General features: G+C 36.7%; 1 protein-coding gene across 6 annotated transcripts in view; it reads left to right on the top strand.

The window, feature by feature from the left end:
• Positions 1 to 16549: 16549 nt before the first annotated feature.
• The window catches only part of FMO5 (flavin containing dimethylaniline monoxygenase 5), a 48301-nt gene continuing 45681 nt past the window's right edge, over positions 16550 to 19169 (top strand). For 4 of the 6 annotated variants that reach the window (XM_063106038.1, XM_063106039.1, XM_063106035.1 and 1 more), the window contains exons 1-2: positions 16556 to 16655; positions 16826 to 17003. In XM_063106038.1, the coding sequence (XP_062962108.1) occupies positions 16869 to 17003 (135 nt within the window). In that variant the 5' untranslated portion in view covers positions 16556 to 16655; positions 16826 to 16868. Of the gene's footprint in view, positions 16656 to 16825; positions 17004 to 19169 lie in introns of all 6 variants that reach the window. The other 2 variants (XM_063106036.1, XM_063106037.1) reach the window with 2 other exon arrangements.

Here is a 19169-nt window from a genome sequence, read left to right as displayed (position 1 = left end):
TCTCTTCCAACTGTCTTGATGAAGATTATAAAATTAGCTTTACACACACACACGTGCGCATGCGCCTACCTGTTGGGATTTTGATTGGCATTGCATTAAATCTGAAGATCAAATCGCAATGAATTGACATCTTTACAACATTGACTCTTATAACTCATAAACATGTTACCCCACTCCATTAATTTAGATCTCTTTAATTTCTTCCAATATCCCTTCCCCCAACATACTTTCTTCATAGAGGACTTGTACATCTTTGGTAAGTTTATTCCCAGGCATTTGATATTTTGATGTGATGTACATGGCATTCTTAAAATTTTCACCTCTAACCCTTTTTAAAAAAACAAACTACTGTTTAAAACAACAATACCATCAATGTATTGTAAGGTTCATAATATGTTGCAGTAAACTATACAACAGTAGTAACACAAATTTCAGCAGAGATAAATAAAATTAAAATTATACTGTTATAAGGCTCTTACATTGTTTGTGGGATGGTAAAATACTAATTCAGGATAGACAGCAGTAAGTTAAGGATGCATAAATGTAATCATTAGAATAACTACTAAAACATACAAGAAATATATCTAAAAAGACAAGAGGAAAGATGGAAAACTAAAAGCAATTGATTAATCTGAAAGAAAGCAACAAAGGAGGAGCAAAGAAACAAGGAACAGAGGAACAAATTAAAAAACAAACATGGTATACTTAAAGCTAGCCATATGAGTGATCACAATAAATTTAAATGCGCTAATTACTCTTTTAAAAGAAAAAAGATTGTCAGACTATTTTTTAAAAAATCCAACAATATGTTGCCTACAAGAGATGCACCTTAATATAATTAACTGATAAATTGGAAGTAAAATGATGGGAAAGATAGTCCATGCAAACAGTAACCATATGCAAGCAGGTATGGCTATATTAACACAGCCAAAGTAGATTTTAAGAAATAAGGAATAGAAGAAATGAAGGAAATTCATAATAATTAAAAAATCAACTTTTTAAAAATTTGCTGGCTGGTGCAGGGATCCGAACCTGTGACCTTGGTGCTACCAGCACTGCGCACTCCCAAGTGAGCTAACCAGCCTACCCATTAAGAAATCAATTTAATAGAAGGAAGACGTAATAACCCTAAATGTGTATGCACATACTCTCCTAATGATGTAACTTCAAAATCTATCAAGAAAATAATTGGCAGGACTGAAAGAGAAACAGACAAATTTAGAATCATAGTTGGAGATTTTAATATCCTTCTTTGGTAATTAATAGAACAAGCAGACAAAACAGTATTAAGGATGTAGAACATTTGAACAAATATCAATAACTTAACCTAATTGACACTTATAGAACACTATACCAAACAAGTGCAGGTTATACAGTCTTTTCAAGTACATATGAAAAATTCAACAATATCTATCACATGCTGAGCCAAAAAACAAGTCTTAATCAATATCAAAGGATTAAAATCACACAAAATATGTTTGCTAACCACAATAAAATTATACTGGAAATCAGCATAAGATATCCAGAAAATACCAAATTATTTGGAAATCGAGTAACATACTTCTAAATAATCCATGCATCAAAGACAATAAAAATTAGAAAATATTTTGAAAGGAAAGTCGTGAAAATTCAACGCATCAAAATTTGTAAATTACAGTTATAGCAGTTATGAGATGGAAATTCTACTAAGTATCTATCTCAGCAAGGTAGGAAGAAAAGAGCAAATGCAATCCAAAGAAGGTGGAATGAAGAAAATAAAATTAGAAATTGATGAGATAGAAAATAAATATAAAACAAAGAATGCCAATGAAGCCAAAAGATGGTTCTTTAAAAAGAGCAATAAAATTGATTAATTAAAAACAATTGATTAAGTTTATCAAGGAAAAGCAAAAAAGAATGAGAGAGAAAACAGAAATTGCTAACATCAGGAATGACAAAAACAACATCACTACAGATACGATACACAGTAAAAGGATAATATGAAGATGTTATGAATAACTTTATGCCAATAAGTTTGACAATCTCGATGAAACAGGTGACCTTCTAGAAAAACACAACTTACAGAAACTGGCACAAGCAGAAATAGAAATTTTGATAGTTTAGATAGAAATAGAAATAGTTCTGTACGCTTTAAAGAAATTAAATCCATAATTGAAAACATTCCAAAAACAGAAACACTACCCAGATGGCTACACTGGATATCAAAATCTATCCAAAGACACTACCAAAAAAAAAAAAAAAAATACAGAGCAATATCTCTTTATAACAGAGAGAGAAAAAAATCCTAAATGAAATGTTAACAAATCAAGTACGGTAACATAAAGATGTATAACACATCATGGTCATCTGAATTTATTCCAGAAAAAAGTAGTTAGCTTAACAACAACAAATATATAATTTTAATAAAATGATCTTTGTAAAAAAAAATGCAGGAAAAATATTTTCTAAAATTCAGCAGCTATTAGTAATAAAAACTCTTAGTCGACTAAGAATAGAGGGAAAGTTTTTCAATTTGATAAGGTTATTTATCAAAAACAAACAAATAACATCACACTTAAGGGTCAACTAGCGAATGCTTTCCCCTAGCAAGACAAGGATGTTTATTATCACTATTCCTATTCAACATAGTATTGGAGGTCCCAACCAGTACAATAAAGAGAGGGAAAAAGATTTTTAAAAGCTTAAAGATTGGAAAGGAAATAGTAAAACCGTCTTTATAAGTGACATGATTGTGTACATAGAGAATCCAAGAAATCTACAAACTACTGGGTGTAATATACGAATTTAGCAAGGTCATGTGATACAAAGTCAATATGTGAATGCCAATTGTATTTTTTTATACTTGCAACAAACAATTGAATAATGAAAAACTTAAAACAATACTATTTACAATGGGATTTAAAAAATAAAATATACAAGACTAAATAAAATGTGCAAGAATCTACACTGAAAATTACAAAACATCACAGAGACAAATCAAAGAAGACCTAATAAAAGGAGAACTTGTCTACCTCAAGGATTGAAAGATTAATTGCTAAAATGCCAGTTCTTCCCAAATTGATCTATGTATTCAATACAATCCTGATTGAAATCCCAGAAGGCTTTTTTTTTGGTAGAAATTTGATAGGCTGATTTTAAAATTTACAAGTATTCATGAAAAACCCAGAATAGCCAAGATTATCTTTAAAATAAGAACAAAGATATAGTATTTATACTACCAAATTTCAAATTTTACTATAAAGATAAGTAATTAATACAGTATGGTATAGGCATAAGTATAAACAAACAGATCAATGCAACAGAATAGAGAATCCAGATATAGGCCCCCACATATAACAGTTATTTGACCTATGACAAAGACACCAATGCAATTCAAGGGGAAAAACAAGTCTTAGAATAAATATCAAGAGAACTCAATATCCAGAAGGAAAAAAAATGAACATTGACCCTTACTCTCACAGCATTCCTAAAAATTGATTTTAAATATATCTTAGATCTAAATGTGAAAGCTAAAATTATAAATCTTCTAGAAGGACATACAGAAGACTATCTATATGAACATAAAGTAGGCAAAGATTACTTACAAGGAATCAAAAAAAAGCACTAACCATAAAAGAAAAAATTGATAAAATAGACTTCATCAAAATTTAAAACTGCTTATCAAAAGATACAATTAAGAAAGTGAAAAGTTAAGTCACAGACTATGACAAAATATTCAAAATACACATGTCTGCAAAGGACTTGTAACCAGATTATATAAAGAACTCTTAAAATTCAATAATAAGAAGACAACCACTTTTAAAAAAAGGGGGGTGGGGGTGCAAAAGATTAGCACAAACACTTCACAAAGAAGATATACAAATGTCCAAGAAATCAAATGGAAAGAGGTTCAACATTATTAGTTATCAGATAAATCCAAATCAAAACACAGTGAAATAACACTTCATATCCACAAAAATGGTTGACAATAACAAGTGTTGAAAGGATGTAGACTCTCTCTATCTCTGGTCCACCATTTTCTGCCATGTGAGACCCCTGCACTGCTGTAAAGCCACCGCCAAAGAAGACCCTCACCTGATGTGTTCCTTGGACTTTGGACTTCCCAGCCTCTGAAACTAGCTTAAAAAATGGTCACCTTAAAGAAGGACCTCAGCAATGAGGAGTGGGAAGACTGGTTTCCTGGAGTGCATGCACCTAACTAAAGAGATAAGCAGAGCTGGGTAGGAACGTGTGATTCAGCAACTCTGATATTGTAGTATACCCCTGAGTCACTGTTGCACCACCAGATGGACTTTGGACTTCTGAGCCTCAGAAACTAGCCACCACCAAGACCCAGGCCCTCACCATGTGTGTTTCCTGGACTTTGCGCTTCCCAGACTCTGAAGCTAGCCACCACCACCAAGGCTGTCATCAGATGTGTTCCCTGGACTCTGGACTTCTCAGCCTCCGGAAATGAAAGAAGGGTGCCCTTGAACCACCGAGAAGGAGAACAGGAGAAGCAGCCTGAGGCCCATGCCAGATGCAGCTGTCCTAGAATCAGCGGTGCCAGCAGCAGCAGCGGGGGAAGTGGCAGCGGCAGGAGCAACACCCTGCAGTACTGCCCCGTCACCCAGCAGCCTGGCAGAGTCCAAGCTGACCAGAGAGGTGGCTCCCTGGAGAGGCCCAAGACCCGAGGCAACCACACGTACAAGGCACTAGTGGCCAACTGAGTAGTCACTGAGGTAGCCATACCAAATTGGCAACCCCAGCAACATCTTAGTCAGACAATAGTGTCAAACCCGTGGACTGTGAAACCCCCGGCCACAATGAATAAACACCAAAGAAAAGATAAAAGAAATATGAAAAATCAAGAAAGTACACCACCCAAAGATAATAAATCTCAAGCTCTAGATCCTATAGAACAAGAAGCCCTTGAAATGACTGACAAGGAATTTCGAGTAATTCTAAGGAAACTGAATGAGATACAAGAAAACTCAGCTAGACATCATAATGAAATGAGGAAAAGTATACAGGACCTGAAAGAGGAAATGTACAATGAAATCAATGTCCAGAAAAAAAATGTAGCAGAACTTGCCGAACTGAAGAAGTTATTCAGCGAAATAAAAAACACAATGGAGAGTTTAACCAGCAGGCTTGTCGAAGTTGAAGAGAGAACCTCTGAACTTGAAGATGGGCTGTTTGAAATAACACAAGCAGACAAAAGAAAAGAAAAAATAATCAAAGGCATTGAAGAAAATGTGAAAGAGATATCAGACAACCTTAAGCACTCCAATATCTGAGTCATGGGTATTCCAGAAGGGGAGGAAAAAGGAGATTGCATTGAAAACATATTCAACAAAATAGTGGCAGAAAACTTCCCAGGTATAGGAAAAATCACAGATCTTCAGATCCAGGAAGCTCAACGATCTCCAAACGTATTCAACCCAAATAGGTCTTCTCCAAGACATGTTATAGTCAAACTGGCAAAACTCAGAGACAAAGAGAGAATCTTAAAAGCTGCAAGAGAGAAGCGTCAAATCACCTATAAGGGAGCCCCAATCAGGCTAACATCAGACTTTTCATCACAAACCCTAAAAGCCAGAAAGGAATGGGATGATACATTCAAAATACTAAAAGACAGAGATTGTCAGCCAAGAATACTCTACCCTGCAAGGCTATCCTTCCGAAATGAAGGGCAAATAGTATATTTCTCAGACAAACAAAAACTGCGAGAGTTCACCACCACACGACCACCCTTACAAGAAATTCTCAAGGGAGAACTGGGTTTGGTTCCTGAAAAATAACTACCACTGCCATAAAAACCCAAGAAAAATCTAAACCCACTAGTATAATAAAAATGGCACTCAGGAAGAGAAAACAAACATACAAAAATGCTATCTACTACCTAACGAACCAACAAACACAGAAAACAAACAGTAAATCAGAAAGCAAGGAACAAAAGACACCTAAGACAACCAAACAACAATCAATAAAATGCTAGGAATAAATCAACACTTTTCAATAACAACTCTTAATGTAAAAGGCTTAAATTCCCCAAACAAAAGACACAGACTGGCTGACTGGATTAAAAAGGAGGACCCAACTATATGCTGCCTTCAAGAGACCCACCTCACCCATAAAGACTCACATAGACTAAGAGTGAAAGGATCGAAAAAGATTTACCATGCAAAGAGAAAAGAAAAATGAGCTGGAGTAGCTATTCTTATATCTGACAAAATAGACTTTAAACTAAAAACCATAAAAAGAGACAATGAGGGACACTACTTAATGATAAAAGGACTGATCCATCAAGAAGACATAACAATCATAGATATGTATGCGCCCAATGTTGGAGCAGCCAGATTTATAAAACAAACCCTATTAGACCTAAAGAAGGAAATAGACACTAATACCATAATAGCAGGAGACCTGAACACCTCACTGTGAATATTGGACAGATCATCTAGGCAAAGAATCAGTAGAGAAACACAAGATCTAAACAAGACTCTAGACCAATTGGAATTGGCAGATATCTACAGAACATTCTATCCAACAACCTCAGAATATTCATTCTTCTCATCAGCACATGGATCATTCTCCAGGAGAGATCACATATTAGTTCACCAATCAAGTCTCAACAAATTCAAAAAAATTGGAATTATCCCATGTATTTTCTCAGACCATAATGGATTAAAATTAGAAATCAATAACAAATGAAATTCTGAAAACTATACAAACACATGGAAATTAAACAGCATGCTACTTAATGACATATGGGTCCAAGAAGAAATCAAGCAGGAAATCAAAAAATTTATTGAAACTAATGAAAATAATGATACATCATACCAAAACCTGTGGGATACTGCAAAAGCAGTGTTAAGGGGGAAATTTATTGCATTAAATGCTCACCTCAGAAGAATGGAAAGACGGCAAGTGAACAACCTAACACTTCACCTTAAAGATCTAGAAAAACAAGAACAATCCAAACCTAAAATCAGCAGACGGAAAGAAATCATTAAGATCAGAGCAGAACTGAATGAAATTGAAACCCAAAAAACAATACAAAAGATCAATGAATCAAAAAGTTGGTTTTTTGAAAAGATAAATAAAATTGACAAACCATTAGCATGGCTAACAAGAAAAAGAAGAGAGTAGATTCAAATAACAAAAATTAGAAATGAAAAAGGTGATATTACAACGATTCATCTGAAATACAAGGAATCATTCGAGACTACTATAAACAACTATACGCCAACAAATTTGAAAATCTGGAGGAAATGGATAAATTTCTGGACACACACAAGCTCCCAAAACTGAGCCATGAAGATGTAGAAAATCTGAACAGACCAGTAACAATAAAGGAGATTGAAGCTGTTATCAGAAAGCTCCCAACAAAGAAAAGCCCAGGACCAGATGGATTCACAGCAGAATTTTACCAAACATTCAAAGAGGAATTAACATCTATTCTTTACAAGCTATTCCAAAAGATTGAAACAGACGCAAACCTCCCAAACTCATTCTATGAAGCAAACATCATCCTGATACCAAAACCAGGTAAAGATATAACCAAAAAAGAAAACTACAGGCCGATATCCTTGATGAATATAGATGCAAAAATCCTCACTAAAATACTAGCAAACAGAATACAACAACACATACGTAAAATTATTCACCACGATCAAGTGGGATTCATCCCAGGGATGCAAGGTTGGTTCAACATATGCAAATCAGTAACTGTGATACACCATATTAATAAAATCAAACACAAGGACCATATGATCATCTCTATAGATGCTGAAAAAGCATTTGATAAAATTCAACACTCATTCATGACAAAGACCCTCTATAAGTTAGGTATAGACAGAAAGTATCTCAAAATAATTAAAGCCATATATGATAAACCCACCGCCAATATCATCCTGAATGGGGAAAAGCTGAAAGCTTTTCCTTTAAGAACAGGAACCAGACAAGGATGCCCACTCTCACCACTCCTATTCAACATAGTGTTGGAAGTACTAGCCAGAGCAATCAGAGAAGAGAAGGAAATAAAGGGCATCCAGATTGGAAAAGATGAAGTCAAACTGTCCCTGTTTGCAGATGACATGATCCTATATATCGAACAGCCTAAAACCTCTACAAAAAAACTGTTGGAATTGATAAATGATTTCAGCACAGTAGCAGGATACAAAATCAACACACAAAAATCAGTAGCATTTATTTTATCCAATAGTGAACATGCAGAACGAGAAATCAAGAAAGCCTGCCCATTTACAATAGCCACCAAAAAAATAAAATACTTAGGAATTGAGTTAACCAAGGAGGTGAAAAATCTCTATAATGAGAACTACAAACCACTGCTGAGAGAAATTAGAGAGGATACAAGAAGATTGAAAGATATCCCATGATCTTGGATTGGAAGAATCAACATAGTGAAAATGTCCATACTACCCAAAGTGATATACAAATTCAATGCAATCCCCATCAAAATTCCAAAGACATTTTTCTCAGAAATGGAAAGAACTATCCAGATATTTATATGGAATAACAAAAGACCACGCATAGCCAAAGCAACGCTGAGCAAAAAAAAGTAAAGCAGGAGGCATAACACTACCTGACTTTAAACTATACTACAAAGCTATAATAACCAAAACAGTATGGTACTGGCATAAAAACAGACACACTGATCAATGGAATAGAATAGAGAATCCAGAAATCAACCCACACACCTACAGCCATCTGATCTTTGACAAAGGCACCAAGTCTATACACTGGGGAAGAGACTGCCTCTTTAGCAAATGGTGCTGGGAGAACTGGATATCAATATGCAGGCGAATGAAACTGGACCCATACCTCTCACCATACACTAAACTCAACTCAAAATGGATTAAAGAATTAAATATACACCCCGAAACAATAAAACTTCTTAAAGAAAACATAGGAGAGACACTTCAGGAAATTGGACTGGACACAGACTTCATGAATATGACCCCAAAAGCACGGGCAACCAAAGGAAAAATAAACAAATGGGATTATATCAAACTAAAAAGCTTCTGCACAGCAAAAGAAACAATTAACAGAGCTAAAAGACAACCAACAGAGTGGGAGAAAATATTTGCAAAATATACATCTGACAAAGGATTAATATCCAGAATATACAAGGAACTCAAACAACTTTACAAGAAAAAAACAAGCAACCCAATTAAAAAATGGGCAAAAGAGCTAAGTAGGCATTTCTCTAAGGAAGATATCCAAATGGCCAACAGACATATGAAAAAATGCTCAACATCACTCAGCATCTGGGAAATGCAAATCAAAAGTACACTGAGATACCGTCTCACCCCAGTTGGGATGGCTAAAATCCAAAAGACTCTGAACGATAAATGCTGGTGAGGTTGCGGAGAAAAAGGAACTCTTATACATTGTTGGTGGGACTGCAAAATGGTGCAGCCTCTATGGAAAATGGTATGGAGGTTCCTCAAACAATTGCAGATAGATCTGCCATATGACCCAGCTATCCCACTGCTGGGAATATACCCAGAGGAATGGAAATCAAGTCGAAGGTATACCTGTTCCCCAGTGTTCATCACAGCACTCTTTACAATAGCCAAGAGTTGGAACCAGCCCAAATGTCCATCATCAGATGAGTGGATACAGAAAATGTGGTACATCTACACAATGGAATACTACTCAGCTATAAAAACGAATGAAATACTGCCATTTGCAACAACATGGATGGACCTTGAGAGAATTATATTAAGTGAAACAAGTCAGGCACAGAAAGAGAAATACCACATGTTCTCACTTATTGGTGGGAGCTAAAAATAAATAAATTCACACACACACACAAAAAAACCAGGGTGGGGGAAGACATAACAACTACAATTCCTTGAAGTTGATACGACAAGCAAACAGAAAGGACATTGTTGGTTGGGAGGAGGTAGAGCGAGGAGGGAGGGTGTTTTCGGTAATGGGCCACAATAATTAACCACATTGTATGTTGACAAAATAAAATTAAGAAAAAAAGTAAAAATAAAAAATAAATAAATAAAAAATAAAAGTGGTGTAGTATATATAAAAAAAAAAAGAAAGTATGTGGAGCACTGAAACTTCTATATATTGCTGATGGGAGAGAAAAATGGTACGGACTCTTTGGAAAACTTTTTGACAGCTTCAACTGAACTTAAACATAACACCTACCCTACGACTTGGCAATTTTATTCCTAGGCACCCAAGAGAAATGAGAGCATATGTCCACAAAGAAGACTTGTACAAGAATAGAAAGCCTTATTCATAATAACCAAAAAGAGGATATAATCCAAATGTTCATCAGCAGGGGAATGGATAAACAAATTGTAGTATTCATGCAATAAAAAAGAAGAACCAATACATGCAACTACTTGGATAAGCCTTAAAAACACTAAGTTGTATAATAATGCCAAGCATGGGGAGTACTTACTGTATAATTCTATTTATATGAATATCTATAACAAACAAAACTAATTTATGGTCATAAAAATAAGACTAATGACTAATGGTTACCTCTCGAGGTGGGTATTGGCTGGAAACAGCACAAGAGAACTTTGTGATGGCACCTCCACACACATATCATTGCAGTCATTCTCTCTCCAAAATATATCAGAATCATCTTCTTATCTCCACTGTCACCACCCTAGCTCAAGCCTCCCATGCAACTTATGTGCATGCCAGAAGAATTCTTTGCACGAGGATGGAATTGTTAGCCTAAAGAAACAGAGTAGGAGGGGACTGATAAGGGTTAATTATAAGAATAGCCAGTCCCAGGGAACTGAGAAGAGAAGCTGGTGACCAAAGAACCAGCGGAAACCAATTAAGACCAAACCCACCAAGTAAGGGCTAAAATTCTGAACCTAGAGTGAACTTTGTTCATTACAATAGTGAATTCTCCACCCATGATTACTTATTAGCATAGCATGGATGCATGAGCAAGCATGGTGATGACCACCTCTACATGTGATGACTTCAATGAAGCTCATGCGTATTCATATTTATCCTCAATAAAAGAAACTGTAACCCTTCTTTCGGGGAAACACTGCTTTGGAAGCAATCCCCAGTATTCTCCTTGCTTGTAACAAGTAATAAACTTTCCTAACCAGACTTCTGGCCTCAGTTGCATTCATTGATTACGCTCAGAAAGAAATGGACCCATTGGGTCCAGTAACAGAATGAGGGGACAGGTGCCCCAGACTCACTGGATTTGAGTGATCATCTCTGTTACTGTGAATAATTTGGAGCCATTACCACAGAACTTTCATTTCCTATGCGTCCCAGATTTTAATTTAAACTGATTTTCCTTTGTGCTATTTTAGAGATTTAACAGGTTTTTATGACTTTTGTGATGCTTTAACCATGGAATATGATATTGTTTCTATGGAAAAATGTATTTTGGTTTTCAAATATTGATTAAAACTAACTTTTTAGAACCCAATCATTTCTTTATTGGGGGTTTCCCTCTTGTTTTTTATGTTGTATCTTTAAGTATCTTTAAGTCATTTTTGTGTGTTTATATTCTGTGTTTCTTTCCAATCCTCCTTGAAAATCACGAAGGGCAAGGTTTTCCATTGCTTCTGTGCGAGCATGGCATTCAATACAGGTTCCACAGGAAGCACAATCACCATGGCTGCGTGACTAATGTCTCAAATGAGCTGATCAATAGAAGGTGCCTTCCACATTGGTTAACTTCTGAACAAATCCCTATATCTCCATCTTGTGCAAGTACTTACCGGATCTGTATTAGTTTCTTATGGCTGCTGTGAAAATTACCACAAACTTAGTGGCTTAAAATGATACAAATTTATTCTCTTACATTTCTGAAGACCAAAATGTCCAAAATGGGTTCTTTTGGGCTAAAATCATAGCATTTGTAGGGCTGTGCTCCCTCCAGAGGCTCTAGAGGAGAACGTTTCCTTGCTTTTCCCAGCTTCGAGAGCTGCATTCCTTGGCTCCTGGACCCTTCCTTGCTCCATTTTCGAAGCTAGCAGCATAGCATCTTCCTTCAGTTGTTCACGTAGGCTTCCATCTCTACAGTCAAATCTACCTCACCATCCCTCTGCTAAGGATCCATGTAATTATACAGGGTCCACTCAGATAATCCAGGATAATCTCATAGCAAGATCCCTAACTTGATCATACCCACGAAGTTCCTTTTGTCATATAAGTCAACATTCATAAGTCCTGCAGATTAGGACATGGATATCTTTGGGGACCGTGTTTTTAGCCTACCATAATGTCTATGATTTATCTCATCTCCTTTAGATATATGAATTTTCCCTCTCTTTTCTCTGCCTAACAAAGTACCTAGCACATAGCAGGCATAGAATATATGCTGTGCTGTAAGTGACTCCTGCACTACTAGTCAGGGTTGATTTATTAAGGTTTTACTACTGTAACAAATAACTCTCCAAATGTTAATTCAGCAAAAGTATATTTCTCATTTATATCACAGTCCAATGCTTGTCAGGAAGCTTTCCTTGATAGCTCTCCTTCAAACAAGATTTAAGGCCATTCAATCTTTTAAAAGCTGCCATCTTAAAAGAAGTGGTCTCCAAAGGGGAATATTTGTTGAATGAATTTGGGCAAAATGCAGACTTAACAGAAGGAATTAGGAGATAGGGGAGCATCTGAGTAAAGGTGAGAGTGTAGCATTCATAAGCTCCTCCCAGGTTGGACCTTTGCAGAAATTGCAAACACAGTTACACATGCCTGTGTACGCATACACACATACTCCTTCAAAAGCCTCATATGTATTATCTTGGAGTTAGTAATTGTTATCTATCAACTTCTCTTTTCTCTTATCATTCTCTCTTCCCTAATATTTCTCTTCCCTAATAGCATGAATAACTTAGTTGAGTTATATATTAATTTGCACACATTAAAATTACAGGTCAATGAAGAAATTGACTTACCTGAAAATTGGCAGTTAGCCCAGAGAGAAAGCTTTAGTCAAGGATTAAAACATTTTGTGTGAAAGCAACACAAAACACATTTGCCAAATTCAAAAGTAATTAACTACAAGACATGATTGAAGTCAGAGAACATTAAAATAAAATTATAAATTAAAATGTTAATTAAGTTTTAAAAGTAATCATTACATTATTCTGAATTTGCAAAACTAATTCAGTAGGGAGAGATTAATAATCAGTTTATACAAGTATCTATTTACCCGTTTTCCTTTAACTAGGCATCTCCTCTAGTACTTTTAAAATTATCCAATTTAGAAAGAATTCACTTATAAATTAAGCTTACAAAATGTAAAATGGTTGTGTTAAAACACTCTCTTCAGAATTTCATTTTTAAAAGATACTATTCTAGTATAATTTCAAATTTATAACTAAAAGCTTTTATAAAAGATATCAGTATTTTTAAAGTTATAGGTCCAAAGAATATTAATATTAATTAGGGTCGGCTAAATTGCTATAAATAAGCAAAATAAAAAATTTTATGGTGCAAACAGAATAGCAGTTTTCTCTCATGTAAAAGTCTAAGATTAGCAGGTCCAGGTTAGATGATCCAGTCGTTTAGGGACCCAACCTGATGGTGGAACTATCAATTCAATACATGGCTTCCAGAGGTCTCTCTGGTTATTAATTTTCCAGGCTACAGGAAAGGAGATAGAGTGGAATACCAGGGCAAGTCATTTCCTTCTAAACAGTTTAGGTGAAATTGCCTCTTATATCCCTTAGTGAGACCTTAGTCTTCTGACTACACACAGCTGGAACAGGGACTGGGAAATGCAGTTCCTATTTAGACAGCCCAGTCCCAGCTGCAACCCTGTTATAATATAAGAGGAAGAGAACAGATTTTAATGAACAGCTGGTAGTGTCTGCCATCCTTCCGGCTACTAAAATTCTGTGTTCAACCTTCTCCTTATATGCTCATTCCTACCCCCAAGAAAGACAACCCCAAATCCCATCCAGCTACTGCACCCAGCTCAAATTCTGGGATCTCTGGGTGACATGCAATCGTCTCTTTCAGATTCAGATGTGGCTCCTTGTGGACTAGTGACTTGTTAACTGAAAGAACACCCTTTTTGCCTTCTCCAACAACCAGTAAACCACGGTGTAATTGAAAACAGGATCACTGTATATGAGATGTCCTGTTCTTACATATCCTTTGGTCCTTCCACTACCACAGGTCTTGGCAAGCTAATTTTTCTGAAATCTCAAAGTCGATATATTTAGGTAATTAAAAAAAGAACACTGCTTTTTTTCCCCCCTAGGTGAAAGTAGCATTAGAAAGAAAGAAAGATATTTGGTAACAAAAGGCATTCTATTTGCTGGTAATGTGTGAGGACACTAGTTAAAGGTTTTCTGGAGCAAAGTGAGGAGAATCCAGAGCAAAGTTAATCAGCAGCTTTTTTTTTTTTTTTTTTTTTTTGAGAATCACCTTTTTTGTTAATTTAGGAATTTATTTTTTAATTGAAACATTGATTTTCCATACTTATGGGGTACAGAGTTATATTTTAATATATGTAATATACAATGTGTAATGATCAAATCAGGGTAGTTAGCAAATTCATTATAGCAAAAAATGATCATTTCTTGTGATGAGAACATTTGACTCCTCTCTTCTAGCTATTTGAGAACATACAATAAATGATTGTTAATTATATATGCCTAGCACTACTGCCACCACTAGAACTTATTTTTCCTTTCTAGCTGTAATTTTGTCTTCATTAACCAACCTCTCCCTTTTTACCCTCCCCCTCTCCCTCCCAGCCTTGAGCAACCACATTCTACTCTCTACTTCTAAAAGTTCAACTTATTTTTATGTTTTTAGCTCCCACATGTAAGTGAGAACATGTGGCATTTATCTTTGTGTCTGGCCTTTTTTAAAAAAAATAAGATCTATTTGATTAGGTCATCTTGATGTGGCCATTGAGAGATTAGTGACATTTTCATAAATGAGTGTTTTGACAGAATCACATCAAAAAGTAAAAACACTCTTTTTTTCTTATTACTGAGAAATATATGAAAAACTCCATCCTATTCTTCTTCCCCTTCATTCTCCCATTAGGCAAAGTTGATGCCATGTGTTTCTTGCTGTGTGTATGTGTGTGTTTACTACATTCTCATAATTCAGACTGTATATTGGGCTGAAATCTTCCTGATGGAGCCAAATGATTACCGAAGTCAAAGGCCTATTTTTAAACATATTTTAAAGTAGTTGAAATAAGGCTATAGCTCAACGGTAAGCAGTTCACGTAAAATGCAGAAGTGTAAAGAGAGGAGTTAGGAAAAAGGAAAGGATGCAGTAGAGAGATGAGAAATGAAAGAAGGAACTTGTGGCTAAATAAGAAGAAAAAATATTCCATGCAGGAGCAGTGCAATAGTTTGAGATCCTATGCCTGAAGCCAGACTGCCTAGTTTGCAATTCTGCCTTTCCACTTACTCGATGTGTGATCTTCAGAGGCTTACTTAGCTTCTCTGTGCCTCTACTTTCCAATTGCAAACTGGAGGTAATCATAGTACTTGACTCATGGGGTTGCTGAGAGGATTACCTGGGTTGATTTCCATTCAATCTTTTGAACTATACAGGTTACAGCCTTGAGAAATGATAATCATTGGCCAATAATACATACTTTTAGGGTGAGGCCAGGAAGTCGAAACCCAAAGTTGACACTGGCTGGCGCTGAATCATCTTGAGCTATGTTGGCTCAGGAAGCAGAAGAAGGTGAACAGTGATGGATGCCATCAGCCATGATCCATGCCTCCTACAATCTTTTACACCTGTCAAAACAGAACCATGGGCTGGATGGGCCCCAATTCCCACCTGGTGTGTGAAATTGTATATCTGTTACATTGCTGGCTCTACGTGATTTTACATTTGAAAATTTTAAGTTTCATTTTAGAAGCAGATCTTTGTATTTTTAACCACTCATATTAAGGAAGGCACTTTTAAAAAGTATTTTTATTTTATTAAAATTATCTATTTATGTTTTGGCCTCCTGTAAGCTATAAGCTCCTCTAAGTAGGAAACATAATCCACTGCTCACCGTACCTCAGCACTCAGCTCAGTGCATGGGGATTTTAGAGTCAATTTCTACCAGTGGTGTAGAACCAAAGATCCCCTCTGTGAGGTGGGGAGGTGGAGGTGGAAGAGGGGCGGGATCACCTGTTTTAACAGATCTCCCGAAAGGTGGGTTTTCCCCACTTAAGCGTTTGGAGCAAGGCTTGCTTTGGGGTTACTGGCAGTTTCCCTTCACTAGCAGGAGTTTGTCACTTTAAGGCAAAAACCAGGAAGTTAAAAATGAATGCGGAGAGGCGGGGTGGGATGGAGATAGAGGGTCGTTCCGTCTCCAGAGAGAGCAGTCGAGAGTGCGAGCAACTATAGGTCAAAGTCAGAGAAGTCGTAGGACTAGTTTTACCAGCCCAAAGCAGCTTCGGCTCAGGTTTTATTCCGGTGAAGAGTGCAAGAATGGGTGCCGATGAGTGGGCAGAGTATTGGCCGAAAGGAGGTGGAGCGGAGCAGCCCTTCCCCATTGGCTGTTGCTGTTGTTTATTGTTGGTTTATATTTCTTTGAAAACAGCCTATAGTCAGAGAAGCCTCCAGATCGTTCCTGAAGGATCCGCCGGCTGTTTCAGGAAGGGCAGCGAGATCCGGTGCCACAGCAGAGCGTTCTCAGTTTGGGTCTTGCAGGCGTAGGGCTCCCCGCCCCACCCAGAGCGATTCCCTAGGGCTAAGAGGAAAGCCGAATCTGGCTTCCCCAAAGGCACCTCTTGTTACAGCGTTTATTTGGATGCCACGGCCAAGGTCTTCCTTGAAAATTTTTGACTGATGTGTGCTTTCTCTCTTGTTATCCTTTCTTTAGGACAAGTGACATTGACTTAGCCAGGTGAAGATCTCTGGAGACCATGACCAAGCAAAGAATTGCTGTGATTGGGGGAGGAGTGTGCGGGCTCACGTCTATCAAGTGCTGCCTAGATGAAGGCTTGGAACCTGTCTGCTTTGAAAGGACCAATGACATCGGAGGGCTCTGGAGGTTTCAGGTACATCTCTTGGTCCCTCAATACTTGAAGCCCTCCCTGCAGCTAGGTGCATGATACATTTTATCTCGTGTCAGGGAATATGAAGAGCTTGACAATAATTAAACCTGCTAGAATTCAGCCTGTTGACCTCTTCTCTGCTTCAGGTTTTACGCAGGTTCCTCTTTCCCTAGGCCGGTAGCAAAAATGGACACGGATATCACTTGTTTTTCCTTTTCTGTTGTCTATGAAAATGGCACGGACACCATTTTCATTTGATGACTTCAGTAGCTGTCAAGAAGAGGGAAACAACCTGGGGGGTAAGAAAATAATGAACGGTAGAAAACATTCAAGAATTAGAAAATATAGGTAAATAAGTTAGAATTGTCTCCTTACAACTCCTTCCAGGAGTCCCCCTCTTCAATCTTCTCTAACCTTATTATTTTTTTTTTCATATTTTTTTGAATTCTGGTTCACATTAGGTTATTCTTGACAATCCTAGTCCTTGGATAGAATATTAAATCTGGCTGTCTTGTTTGCTTTGAACGTTTCCTTCCTCTGAGGGGTTCAAAGTCCTATCCTTGGAAGAGGGCAGAGGGCACCTGTACCTGAGTTTTCTTGTCCTTGCATATACTCAGTTTTAACATGCACATCCAGCTCTTCGATTTGTTAGTAACAGTATTACAATATCATCTAAGCTGTTTCATCATAATGCTCTCTGACTTCTGTTGGGACAGGCCACACCTGCATGGTTTACCATTATATTTCTAGTGCCAAGCATGATGCCTGGCACATATTAGGTGCCCAACATATTTGTGTTCAATAGATGAATCCCTGAGAAGCAGATTGTCTTGAGTGGCTGCTTAGAATGGTTATGGAGCTAGAGATCTTCATTCTCACATTTTCCACAGTTATACACTTGTGGAGCCTGAGGTACTATAAACATCAATTCATTTCAGATTAAATATGTTTTACATACTGATGGTGGTTTCCTCGAGAATTTTCTCTAAGATATGCTTCTCTACCACCCTCTTGCTTGTCATTTGGAGTCCTGCTCTCCCCCTGCCCCAAACTTTTTTATAATTCGTTGGAGGTTTCAGATATAGGATTGGTCCAAGCACTTTGGAGTTCCACCATTGCTGCCAGGTGTCCAGTAAGACACTGAGGACTCCAGGGCTTCCATTTTCTCTTTCTTGTGACAGGTCCCTGGTGTTTAATATATTTTCTTTTCTTCTCAGATACCACCTCTTGTATTTTTCTATCTCTATCCCTCTTTCTTTCTTCCACCTGCCAAACAGGAATTAGAATTTGCCACTTGCCTCCTTGATTTTGCTGAGTACTTTCTAATGATAATTATATGTTAAGTTTTCAAGACATTGATTTCAATCAGTTCTTGATCTCCTCACTAACATTAGACTTATGGTAGAAAGTAGGTGCTAATGTGATAATTTTTTTTTTTTTTTTTTTTTTTTTTGTGGCTGGCTGGTATAGGGATTGGACCCTGGACCTTGTGTTATCAGCACCACACTCTAACCAATTGAGCTAACCAGCCAGCCCTTATTTTGATTTTCATACGCTAATAAATAAAATAGCTTGAAAGAATGACAAATTCCTTATACAGTGCTGAGGATTTAATAAGTATTTAATGCTGGAAAATAATTTTTAATATTGTTTAGTCAAACTGGGTTTTTTAAATCCTTAAAGCATACCAAAGCAGTGCTTCTCAAACTTTAATGTGCACATGAAACTCTGGAGATTTTGCTAAAATGTGCATTCTGATTCATTAATCTGGGTAGTACTAAGATTCTGCATTTCTAACAAGCCCCCAGGTGATGTTGATGCTGCTGCTGATCTGATAGCTACATTCATGTAGTAAAGTTCTAAAGTATGTATATAATATTTAAAAAGACACCATATGGATACAATGTAATGTAAAATCTGACATATTTAATAAATGTTCATTTAAAATATAAAACTAAATAATAAACACCCTTAGGTGAGTGAATAGGTTTTTAAAATCCATACATTATATAAGTCTTCCCCCAAAAAATAGCAAGAGAAGAATCAGATGGGTGGAAGGACTTGACAGTTTTCTTTGACAGAAGATAATGCTTTGTTTTGTTAGTGACTTGAAAAAGAATAGAAATATGTGAGTATTGTCACAGAGGTAAGATCCGTGTTTTATTTCAC

Source organism: Cynocephalus volans, chromosome 8 (assembly GCF_027409185.1).
Source record: "Cynocephalus volans isolate mCynVol1 chromosome 8, mCynVol1.pri, whole genome shotgun sequence".
Taxonomy (NCBI): domain Eukaryota; kingdom Metazoa; phylum Chordata; class Mammalia; order Dermoptera; family Cynocephalidae; genus Cynocephalus; species Cynocephalus volans.
Note: the sequence above shows the minus strand (reverse complement) of the source record. Positions and strands in the feature narration are given on the sequence as shown.